This window comes from Falco punctatus (assembly GCF_963210335.1).
Source record: "Falco punctatus genome assembly, chromosome: 13".
Taxonomy (NCBI): domain Eukaryota; kingdom Metazoa; phylum Chordata; class Aves; order Falconiformes; family Falconidae; genus Falco; species Falco punctatus.
The window spans coordinates 27024167-27036651 of record NC_137593.1 but is presented as its reverse complement, the minus strand read 5'-3'; the positions used below and the strand labels follow the sequence as shown (position 1 = coordinate 27036651).

The window sequence follows — 12485 nt, the reverse complement described above, 5'->3', positions numbered from 1 at the left end:
GTTACTGATGCAGTATGATTCACATCCATGGAAAAGTTAGTTCACTTCCTTTGGCACAGTGGGTACACGAAAGATGTTAACCATGGTGTAATGTATTTTTAGGGGAAGTCAGAGAATTTAGAAACAAATTTCTTAATTATTACTACATAAAACAACCTCAAGTTCACAATTTTGAAATAAACTGGTTTAAAACTTCGGAAAAATGATGACTGCTTATCAGGCAGACCATCATGGATGTACAGGCCCTATATATATATTATCACAACAGTAGCTCTGCAAGAGCTGCAGGATTTAAACCTATTTTAGAGGTTTATGCAGCCTTTGTATATTTAGCCCTTAAAGAATTAGGAAAAGTTATCTGAATTCTAGAGCAAGAAAAACGGAAATTCAGTTTCTTCAAGTCTTTATGTCTTGAACTGAAACAAGAGAATAAGTCTCTGTTTTAAATAAAATACTTGATTTGCTAAATTGGGATATTTCACTCTATTTCTTCTTCGCCTTTTGATCTTGCCTCCACTAGAAAGCATTCAAAAATCTGGTCTTATTTCAGGGTGACTGATAACTTACTTTTTGTGAAGGAATTCTCCAGCTGCTACTGCAACAGGCCGGTGTGCTGAATACACCAAGTGATAAACATTCTCACAGTCTTCATTCGACAGAGCTTCTTCACTTCCACTGAAAGAGTCAGAAAGTAACACCTGAAGTACAACAAATGCTTGATTTCAGTCCCCTTACCTCCCTAACTTACCCGTGACCACTACAAGACTGACTTCTTCCTTCATACAAAATCCTAAATGGTTGAACACTGACTTCAAGGATCTTTGGTTCATTTCCAAACACAGAGATTTAACGGGACTGTAAGACTGAAAGCTTGTCTGATTTCCTTCTCCCAGTTGTATCAATATATATATACGCATACAAAATGGTATTATGAAAAATCTCTCATCACTGCTCACAAATCTTGCCCTGCTTAATTACTTAGACCATCACGCTAACCACGATGCACATATGGCAAGATGCCAAACGCTCATTATCAAACTTTATTAAACTAAAATCCTAGAATGACACATGAGGAAAAAGTAATTGCTTGCTTAAACTTATTTACTTTTATAACAACGTCTGTTTGCTTTCAAAGCTTTTAATTTTTAAAGCTTTCAAATCTGGGCCTGGGAAAACCTGCTTCAGCTTCCTGGCCTGCTCCCTTCTGGGCAGTTAAGTCTTTCCATGTGATGGTCCACGTGCTCTTGTGCACTGCAGGGCAGGAGGGGCCTCTCTGCTGGCCTGCTAAGTAGGAAGGAATATGCCCAATTCCAGCTGCTGAAAGGGCCAGGCCAGGTGGGTAAACCTGCCTCAGCAATGGGAGAAGGCACAGAAATACTCTGGATATGGGCGGTAAAAAACTAAACCAGATTACACCACAAAGCGGGGACACACCTGTGCACCCACCAACCAAACCAACACATCATCCCTTCAGGACTGAATCACAGTGTGCATTTAGAATTACAAAGATGCCGATTCAATAAATTGTCCATCACTTTTACAGTAGTTACTGTGCTGACTAGATAGATATATACTTCATTTTCAACACCAAGGAACTGACTCTGGTCATACCCTGCTGTGCTGGATGAAAGATGATGAAAAGGTTATTTTCTATAATCATTTATTGGCAAGAACAAGCCACCTCTTACCCTTGTCTTGGGTAAATGACACAGCTGGGGCTTCTGCTGCTTCTGAGCTCAAGGTAGATTTTGCATGTGAGTTTTCCGAAACTCAGAAAAACTTCAATTTTTCAGCAGTGTTGAAAATACTATAAGCCTTGGAACAATTATACCCCACCAAAATATCAGTACTGTCGCATATGGTAATATTACTTCCCTCCTTGTTTAGTCAGCTTTCATCAGAAACATTTATATGTCAGGGTTCAATACATCATTTGGCTTTATACTACAAGTAATTTTTAATCGGTTGTTCCCCATCATGACTTCATGACATCTTATTGGAGTTCCTGCCTGCCAGAATATGACCCTGTGCCGTTCAACATGACCCACATTCTTCTGGTGCTACATGCATTTAGCTATGCTTTCACCATGCAACAGAAGAGAAAACAGGACAGGAAAAAAACAGGTGCACTTGATCATTTTTGACCTAAATTCTTACTGTGTTCCCAAACGTTGCTAACAACATAGGGAACTGATGTGTTCTACATCTCATTTGTGATCATATTTGTTATATTCGCTTTAAAAAAATAACAGTAGATAATAGATTTTCTTGCTAATATTAAAGTCTAATATCTGTAAAGCAGAGTGACCCCTAAATAAAAAAAAAAATTAAGTCCAGTCTTTTTTACTAATAGGAAAAACTAGCCTAATCTTTCATCCAAATCCTGCACATCCAAAAATGTTCCTCAAAGTGGAGCTACTGGGTATGAAGTATGATGCAGGAATTTTATGCATCTGTTTGTAAAACAGTTTTTCTTTTAACATTGGTTTTAATGAATACATAATAAAAGCTTAGGTTGGTTCAAGCAGTCAGCATGTGGGATGATCTTTGGACAGGATCTTTGCCTCAGGGAAGCCACTGCATCTCTGTAAGAAAAAGCTGGGAGCCTGGAAGGATGCCTCTCCTGCGTGGCCAAGTGTTTAAAATTACAAGCTACCACTGTCACCTCCACGTAACCCAGACAAGGGTACTGTAGCATCTTTTCCCCATCAGCTTGTTTAGCAGATGGCTCTCTTTTTTTGGCTGTGTCAGGTAATCAAGTCCCCTAATACTGGTTCTTTGTTTAGTTACTGCTAGTTATCTACTAATAGTTATTATTATACATAGTAATATTATGTATATTATTACATTTCAGCAAATGTAACCCACAGATACTTGTTTCGAGGAGGACAATCATTCTGCCCTTGGCAAAAGGTATAAATGCCCTTTGGCATTCTTCCACAACAATGGATGCACTAACGATCTCAATACATCAATACGTTTTTATACTCTGCCTATTTTATTTCCATGAGATGGACTATCTTATTTTAGCTTCATGAGTGTATTATTACATATTTAGTTCAACTTCAGACTAAGTGTAAAGTAACAGATTCACTTCACTACACAAGCAAAGAAATCAAGTCAATTAAATATTACTGGCTTAGGTAACTTTCAAAGAGAATATACAGGTTTTCAAAAATACTCACTGGAGTATTAGCGTGACTAATCGAATGGCTTCCACAGCTACATCGTATTCCTTATCGAGTGTCATTGATACAATGCGATCCTGGAAAGGAATTTTGTTACAGTGAGAAAACAGAAACTCACAGCCATCAGATGAAGAATTCTATAGATTACAGAATAAATACTCTTGGGGAGAAAGGTCTTTCAACTAGACATGTGAAAGCCCTTTAATATTATTCAACCATTTAAGGTGCATCTTAGGAACCTGTGTGCTATATGCACAATGGAACAACAGGCAAGTACTCAGGAGTAAGGACAAGTGCTTAACAAACAGTCCTTATCCTTGTGTGCTTTCCAGGAAGAAAGCAAGCAGACTTTGGAGTTGAAGCACCGTTCTGGCCTGGTCTTATTTAACAGTTCTTGACTAAAAAGGAATGTATTTGGTTGGATGGCGGCAGAAAAATTGCTCCACTTCATCCCCCTGAAAACCAGTAATTTTAGAGCAATGAATGCTGCATATATGTATATTTGGAAATGCTGTGAAGAAAATCACCCCTGAATATATACACCTGCATATTGCCTATAAAGTTGTGGACTTTATATCTGGCTACATCTTAATGCTTGAAGCTGATCTCAAGAATTACACTACCGACGTTCCACAAAAAAGCGTGAAATTCCATGGTTTGACATTGTATTTTCCTATACTCTTTCTAGAGGAGACAAGCATACCACTTTCCCATCAAATCTAATTATTTTATGCCTTCTAAGGACCATGTAGTTATAAGAAGCCTCCCAAGGTTTTTTATCTTCTTAGTTTCAGTTTGCTTACTGGCAACCAAACCCAGATGTGATTAGTGTAAGTTGCCCTTCCTATCTGGGGAGAATTCCTATCCAGCCATAAAGATGCAGTATGTCTTCATGTTCTTTTCTTGACTGATCACGTTAATGAAAAGAAATTGGGCCATCTGAAAATAAAACTTGATTTCTCTGGCTTGACCTGCTTCAGGAAGGACTAGGTACTATATGAATTTTGGGATGGCAAAAAATAGAAGTCAGGGACTGGAAAAGAAACAAGGGATGTGTTAGGAAACAACAGTGAAAGTCACCAAGAACAAATCAGGACAAAATAATAAAAGTGTATCACCTCTTTTTTTCTACTATTCCAGGCATTTAAATGCTGAAGGTGAACACAAGCAAAGATGCTTATTTCAATATTCAAATTTAGGAACAGTATATAAAGAATGCATTGTGGCTGTGTCAAGGGTTGTCTCTCAACAAAACCAGATGTGTAGAGATAACTTTTTGTCACTATGACTGAATGCACCTCTATCAAAAAAAAGGTTCCTGGGAAATTTGATGCATTTAACTGTTCTATCTAGACAGCTTTAGAGACTTTGTGAACTCCATGAAGAGACTCAAACAGTGAAATAGTTTTCCAAACAGGAAATTCTGTGTATGGACAAGATAAAAAAACCTGCTGTCAATTTTTCCTACAGTCCTGGCCACAGAACAAGAACTAATAACAACATTAAGAGAAAGAACAGCCAAGAGACATTGATCTTAAAAGTATCAGTGGAATTTCATATACCCCCTCAAAGTGTATCCTAAACTCCAGGATACCACAGGGAGGGAACTAACTGCACAAGAAGGAATAAGCACACAAGTATAAAACTCCTTCACATCTCTGAAAAAAGCCTAGAAGGGATCCTCTCTTCTGCCTACAGAGCAAGAGGTACTCTCTGAATTTGAAGTCCTTTTGGACTTTGAAGCTGCTGATGCAACAATGTTCTCTTATCCAAAAAAAAAGGTTTTTCCTCTCAATTTTTCTCAGAAACATCATGCTTAAAATAAACAGTGTGGGATGTTATTTTCTGCCTTGGTGCCAGCATCTCTGTGTGATGCCAGCCAGGCACCAAAATCCTTGAAAATGAGACCTGAACACCTAATGTCTCTGGAAGGTGTAACTTCTGTGGATTAGGAAGTTACAAACCCCAGCTGCTCCATCTGCTTTGGCAGAAATTCGCTGTACTACTGTACAGCAGAACAGGACACAGGCCTGTATTTATAACCTGAAATACCAACTTTCACTGGCTATGAAGATCAGTTTGCAATTATGTATTAGGCTGTGAACAAGGCCGGCTGAAGAGCAAATCTATCTCCTTTTGCCTCCAAGGCTGCAGAGCCAGCACTCTCCGGCAAAGGGCCAGGAACTGAATGACTGCACCTAAATCTGCTGGTGTCTTGGCTTTGGCACTGGCTGCAAAAGAGTTAATTCCCATCTTTTCTATACAGCTTCAGTTAATGTTTGTATCAGACAGGACTTCTTGACGAAAAACAAAAAGCTCCTCTTTGATGGACAAAAATTTCTCTCACAGACAAAGCTTACTTTCTAGCACCTACTATCACCCACTTCTAGAAACACAAAAATGCAGGAAAGAACACACATCTTTCCTTTGGAGAAGGGACATCATCAGATCCTCGTCACAGCTATTGGGAAGGCAGTGAAATATTAACACCCCAGCACAAGTCATTCTGGATCAAATTAATTTATACTTTAAACAGCTAGAAGATCTCTAGAGAGATTTCTCTTGACAGTTTGAATGGACCAGGCCGAGTATCAGCTGAACTGTGCAGGTCGATTAAAGTCTGATGAGGAAATATAAATAAGCAGCCATGGAACTGAGAATGGCGTTTAGGTCAATTATTTTTCAGGGGGTGCTGATAAGAGTTTGTGGTGGCAAGACATTTAAGTAATATATCACAGATTCAAAAAGCATTAATTTGAAACTTTGCTCTATAGTGGTGCCAAAGGCCGCATCCCTGTCAGCACAGCTGTAAATCCAAGGGCAGGCGTTTGGGCAATGCCAGCTCTTTGTCCTCTTGATGGGGCTGGAAACTGCAACTGATAAAACTGTTGTGTTAAACAAATCTGTTCTCTCAAAAAGCTCATGGAGGCTTTGAACTCACCTTTTCTCTAATATATTGCATAATGATACAGATTTCTGCAGTAAAACCAGCTTTAACGGAACAGAAGACAGATGAGGATTCTTAACAGGGTTCCCTTTTGTCTGAATCTTTTTGACAGAAATGAAAATTCCTCGTGCTGTTCTAAGCCAAGCAGCAATGTACAGGCTAACCTAACTTCTTCTAACAAAGAAAACCATCTATACTGTGAAAAAGCTGGAGCAAGTATTTAGAGGTTTCATGCTCCTCTAGTTTTTCAAGTACATTACTAACTATTTCTCAAAGTGCCTCCAGTTGTCTTGAAAAGTTTTGCTGGTGGATGGGACAGGTTCAGACTCAAAGCAGCACTTTCTCTCACAAATTATAGGACGCTGAGAGATACACCCAGCACATTTTCTAGTAAAGAGAAGCAGATACAGAGACCAGCAGGGTTTTAAAGGCCTATTTCAAAATAAATCAAATTACAGAAGGAGCAAATATAAACAAATCTGGAAGTCTGCACAGATGGAACAAGAAAAGCAGCAGAGTCGGAGGGTTTATTTTTCTGGAGAGTTAACTAGTATTTCTGGTTGTCCCGAGATAAGCAAACCAGACTTACGGAGGCATTACACAAGTAGTCTGAGGTCTGAACCTGTTTGCCAGGCACTCTTCTATGGCAGGAAACTTTGCTTTTTACTGCAACAGTCCCAGAATACAAGGCCTCAAGTGATCTCACTAAATGATCTAGTTTCATCTCCCACATTAAACTACTCCTCACTCATTCCTGACAGATTTTTATGTACCATAAAAAAAATCTCAAATGAAGGAGATCATTAATGAAGAGTCTCCTCTATTATATACTAGCATTTTAGACAAAAAGCCTTCCTTAAGTGTCTAGACTTCACTGCAGTTCAAGCATCTTTTTTCTTCATCTCAAGTGATGTGGTAAAAGGCACATTACTATTACATTTTTATGAATCATTTATATAAGGGAAGATAGGTACTTTGTGTATTTCTGTATTTTGTCCTTTCCTAGATCAAACTGGAGTTACTAGTAACTGCAATGACAGACAAAACCAGTGAAGCAGTGTAAAATCTACAGTGAGAAGCTTTTAAAATCTCATGCACAGTAGTTATGAGTACTTAAATCTCCACTTCTTTTCTAAACAATTTTCATCAGCATTATAATAATGATTTAAACAAAAATAAATCAGTCTTCTCCACTTTTTTTCTAAACAGAATTTTGCATCAGGATTATCATCATGATTTTAACTAAACAGTCTTTCCTTGGAGGGTAGCCTTTACCACAGATCTGTGTTCTCCAGAACACAAAAGCGATGGTAAAAAGTGCCAGCTGACGTGGTGACAGCGCCTGAAAGCTTTCTGTGCAGAGCATCCAAACAGAAGCAATGACTATTTCTACACTCATCTCTCCAGATACGTCACTTGTGAAATAAAGCAGTCGTGCCACACAGTGAATCGACAGGCACGTTCTCATCAAGATATTAAGCAAAAAGTCAGGGTGTTTGTGCTAGTAAAAAACTGATGACATATTCCTCCAGTACTTATCTCCTAAACAGGACAATCATGCTCAGGGATTTGTCTGAAAGGGCAATGTAAACTGTTCTGCAGAAGTGTAGAATATTGTGATGCAGATCAAAGTATCTCTTTCTCCAAAATTAAGCACATACTCAGCTAAAAAGCTGTCTTACAATCTTTTGTTACAGGCTGTTACTTTCAGATGTATTTTGGATTGTGTGAAACACCCAGTACATGTCCTTAAAATTCAATACATCTAAAATTAAATAAACACAAGCAGACTGAATAATGACAATATATAAACTGTCAATAATACAAACAGATAAATAATCATCTTGGCTAAGCCTGACAAATCTTACGAGACAAAACACTGTAAAAATAATTTGGCTTAATCTCAGCATTCAATAATACAGTTTTACTACTGCAGTATTCACAAGCCTTGTCACAAACAAATGAGTTTATTTTTGCATTTAATAACCACGACTCAAAGACCACAAAAAGATGAGATAGATGATACTTTTATTTTCTGTACTCCTTCCAAAAATTGTATTTGCTCTTACCTTGAATCTATTAGTGAACAGCTCCAGTTTTGGAAATAACTCTCTGTTGGTATAGAGACTCTGAAGAGCTTTCAAACACTTCAACCTCACTTCACCTTGCTAAATAAAACACACTAAGATTAGCTGATAGAATACCCTAATCAAATGCACATGAATATTAAATAATATCATATTGTAATTTAATGTACATTTAAAATTTTATGTAAATGTGTTACCAAAGCCAATTTGCAATTCAGCTAAAAACCAAAACCCACATGCAGCTGCCTGCAAACATTGTTAATGCTTCTCCCTATTTGCATATAGAAAGAATTGAATGTGCCATCACTTAAATGTCTGTAACTGTTTCCCTTTCAAGGAACTCCACAAAAAGATAAAAAACGTAGTAAGTAAATACAAAATAAAGATGTATGATCTCAAGGCGGTTGGTGAAGACTGTGGCTATTTATCTGGAGGAAAGAGATATAACTTCTGCCTGATAGCAGGTGTTTACAGTCGGTGCGCAAGCATTCAAACCGACAGAGCATAGGCTGTGTGTAGCCCACTCAAGCAGCTCAGCCATCTCCGAGCACCGCCTCTCCTTTTTCCAGGGTCAGAAGGAATACACACTGGATTTATTATTCTGAAATTTTCTGCATGCCATCTCTCACTTATCACAGCACAGGCACAGGTTGAAGGATGCAAAAGGCCTGAGAGACCCTCCAGTAGGGAGCAGGCTGCTGCCACAATAAGGCATCTAAAGCCACGGCCTGAGGAGCCCCTGGGAAGAAGAGCAGCTTGTGTCTGTCCATCTGAGTTGTTTTGGTGGCAGCAGCTCATTCCCAGCTGCTCTGTAGACAGGGATCGCTTTGATCTGGTGGGCTGCAGGCAGGAAATGTGGGTGTCATGAGACAGTGCCTATGGATCAAGGTTTGTCACCTATAGGAACATATATGATAAAGAAAAGGGCTGGATCCCCTGTGCACACACACATTATCTGGCTGGCTGTAGATGTACAACTCAGCTCAACTCCATAGTCTTGGCAAACTATGGATTCTTATGGAAAAATATTTGTAGATAGCAAAAAGGTTAGAAACACAAGTCTGCTCAAATACAGTCTGCAGACTTCACTGCAGAGTGAACTTACTGTTACGAAAGCGAGCGCGCTACCAAGTTTAAAGCCTTAAGCTGTTCAAGAACTAATACAAGTTATTGAACTTCATAAATAAAACCGCACACCTAGAGGGATTCATTTCTGAGCCTGTCTATTCTATAATCAAGTCTGTATTAAAAAATCTGCTCAAGCTAGAAACTGAAATAACATTCAGAAACTGACACAAAACCAGAAGCTAAACATTCTTAAGTTTCTTCCTTCCTTCACTCCTATTTCAAAAATTGAAAGAGAAGATAGAAGAAGGACAGAAGTTGAAAGGAGGATTTTCAGTAGAACTTCTCCTTGAAGAACTATTGTTCCCGAGAAATCATCTTTTCCTATCTGTGAGGAGTCTCCTGAGCACTCATGCTCTCTTCTGGGGATCTTTTCGACTACCACTACAGAGAGAGTCGATGAAATGGAAGTCATATTTAGAAGATCTATCACAGGATCTTGCAAGGTACAGAACTAACTTTCTTGAAGACATTTTATATGGATGAGATCAGGTGCTAAAAAACCACAGAGAAATGTTGCTTGGCATTCTTATTTTTGATAGTACCTGTGTTGCAGTACTAGAAATGGTGTTTCCTCTGCTGTGTGGCATTCAGAAAGGCTGGGGTCTCTGGAGTCATCACTAATCATTAGCAGAGGATATAAGCCTCTTTACAGCCTTAGCTTATTTAGCCACAGAAGATCAGTATCAGTTTTGGCATGAGATGAACGCTACGGAGCAACAGTGGGGTAGCAGGTTTAGTTGCAACTCCACTGAAGGCTGTCCTGCCCGTGAGCAGATGGCTTGTTACTCAGCCAGTGCTGTAGTCCCAAAATGCTAACTGCTAAATTGGTTAGGTACAGAAAAAAACCACTGCCAACAGCAACCAGAGTTTGAGACCCGTGCGGATAAGGTTTGGACTCGCAATGGAGTTCAAAGCCCGTGTGGAATTCACCAAACACTGTGAATCAATGGTCCCAGAGTTAAGTTCAGGCCTGATACTGAGGATCTCTGTAAGTCTTAAGTGAGTAAGTAAGACAAGGATCGGATTTGGTACTTGCATGGCTTGCCAGCAGACTGAAGCCAGATGCTACCCAAAGCGTGCTGAACCAGGCTGCTCTCCTCCTGCTGCTCACCGGCTCTGAGGCAGAAGACAGGTGACTGCAGGAGCAGGCAAGGAAGAGAGAAAGGCTGTGTTACAGCTGGTCCCTCTGCCTGAGAACAAAGGCCCAGGAGACGCAGAGGCAGCCCCTGGAAATGACCGCCCTTCTCTGCGGACAAATGATAGGAAGACTTTCTCTGATAGCAAAAGGTCTGGTTTTTAAACTGGTGGTCAAGGATGGAATTCATCTCTTCGGAGCCGGAAGAGCCCCGGCATGTCAGCTCGCTAATCCTGTTAAGAAGGTTTTAAAATAGAGTCAGCGGAGATTAGTGAGAGGAACCCACAGGGAAGCACGAACAGCAATGACCCGGACAAGGACCTACGAAAGGCAGAACCAAAGGTGTACATGGATACACTGCACTGAAGTCCAGAATGGAGAAGTAGCAACGTGCTACAGACCATCAACATGCCAGGCACAAGATGTTTCTTGAGTAACTGTGAGATTTCATCCAAGTAATGTGAACTTTTAATAGCCCAAACACTTTTTGGGGAAAGAAACACAGCAGAAATTTCCTGTCTAGCAAGGTCAGCAGGTGGGAATGCTAAAGCTGCGGTAATTCTTAAGAAACTTAGCCCAGCTAAAAGATGCAAACAGTGATACAGGGCAAGGACAGGAAGAGACTTACTAAACAACAAGATGAACTTACTTAAAAAATTAATTAATTAGGAGGTCAAAAGGAATAAAAAAAAATAAAATAAAAAGGGCCTGGGCACAGTATGGAATGGACACAAGAGTTAATGAAGAAAACGTTCTGCAAATATCTTTACAGCACAGCAAAATTAGTGTGCTTTGAAGGAAGAGGAGAAAAGTAGTCTACACTTTTTCTGTGCACAGTGGGTAGGAAAGGAAATAATAAATTAAAACTACAGCACAGACTATTTAGTTTATGCAAGGAAGAACTTTTTAGTGGCAAACAAAATCAAGCACTCAAACCGTGGAATAACCAGCACTAGGGGTTTTTAGAAAATATGACCGTGTGAGAACCACTGCAGATATACAGTGAACTCTACCTTCAGCAGGAAAAGAATAAGCAAAACTATTTCCCAGAATAGATTTTAGACAGATTTTCTGCAGTTCGGAGCCGAAGTTCACAGTGAGATGAGACAACCTAAGGCAGCAAATATTTGCCACCATGCAATGTCATTAATTCTGTCAGAGAAAATGAGCATCGCTTCCCAGCTATTTTCGTGTAGTCACATCTATGTTTTAGAAACAGAATGAACATATCTGAATGGAAAGCCTTGCCATTTTCTAAGTAAATGACGGACAAAATATCTGCATTATCAGCATTCTAAAACTAAGACCTTCCATTCTCCTGAATTTCATCTTCCAGAAAAGTGTATTTACCTGGGGTTTTGTCCAATTTATAATTTTGACACTTTATTATTGTGGATTCCTGAATTCATCCACATTGTAATCAGTTCTATGTGTGCCTTTTTCTCCATTCTAATTATTCCTGTAATTCCCCTTCTCTCAAAGCTTTTTTAGATTATTTATACAATTTTATTATTTTTGTTATATAAAATTCTTTTCATGAATATGAGAAATGCTTCGCACTACTACTTAATTTTTAATTATTTATTTTATTTACAATTTGAAATCAGAACCTCAAACAAAAAAATAAAATGTTTATTAACACTGTGTAATGACAGGCAGTTCTCATATCTTCCCTATTTTTGTTGAGATAATCCTCCAGACACTTCTGAGTTTTGAGCAAAACATTGTTACTCCTGCTAATGAAGCAAAAAGCAATACATCCACCTTTCACAGCAGCAGTGTGCGGTAGTCTGTATTTGTCTGGGAGAGTCATGCCCTATTCAAAATTCTCTTTAATATGGCACACCTGTGAAAAAGAATCCATCCTGATGGAAGCACACCATTTTTGTATTTTTTTTTACATGTTTATCACCAGACTCAAACCAACAATCTGTAACTCTTGTGTAAGTCTCACAGGGCTTTACAGTCTCTCCTCAAGCCACCTTAGACTCTTAGTAATA

The 12485-nt window shown here is 39.0% G+C and overlaps 1 protein-coding gene across 4 annotated transcripts in view; it reads right to left on the bottom strand.

Annotated features, from left to right (window-relative positions):
* The window catches only part of STAG1 (STAG1 cohesin complex component), a 199549-nt gene that overhangs the window by 56927 nt on the left and 130137 nt on the right, over positions 1–12485 (bottom strand). For all 4 annotated transcript variants that reach the window (XM_080409718.1, XM_080409721.1, XM_080409720.1 and 1 more), the window contains exons 11-13: positions 8205–8303; positions 3186–3265; positions 568–675 (exon numbers count right to left, since the gene is read on the bottom strand). In XM_080409718.1, the coding sequence (XP_080265844.1) occupies positions 568–675; positions 3186–3265; positions 8205–8303 (287 nt within the window). The remainder of the gene's footprint in view (positions 1–567; positions 676–3185; positions 3266–8204; positions 8304–12485) is intronic.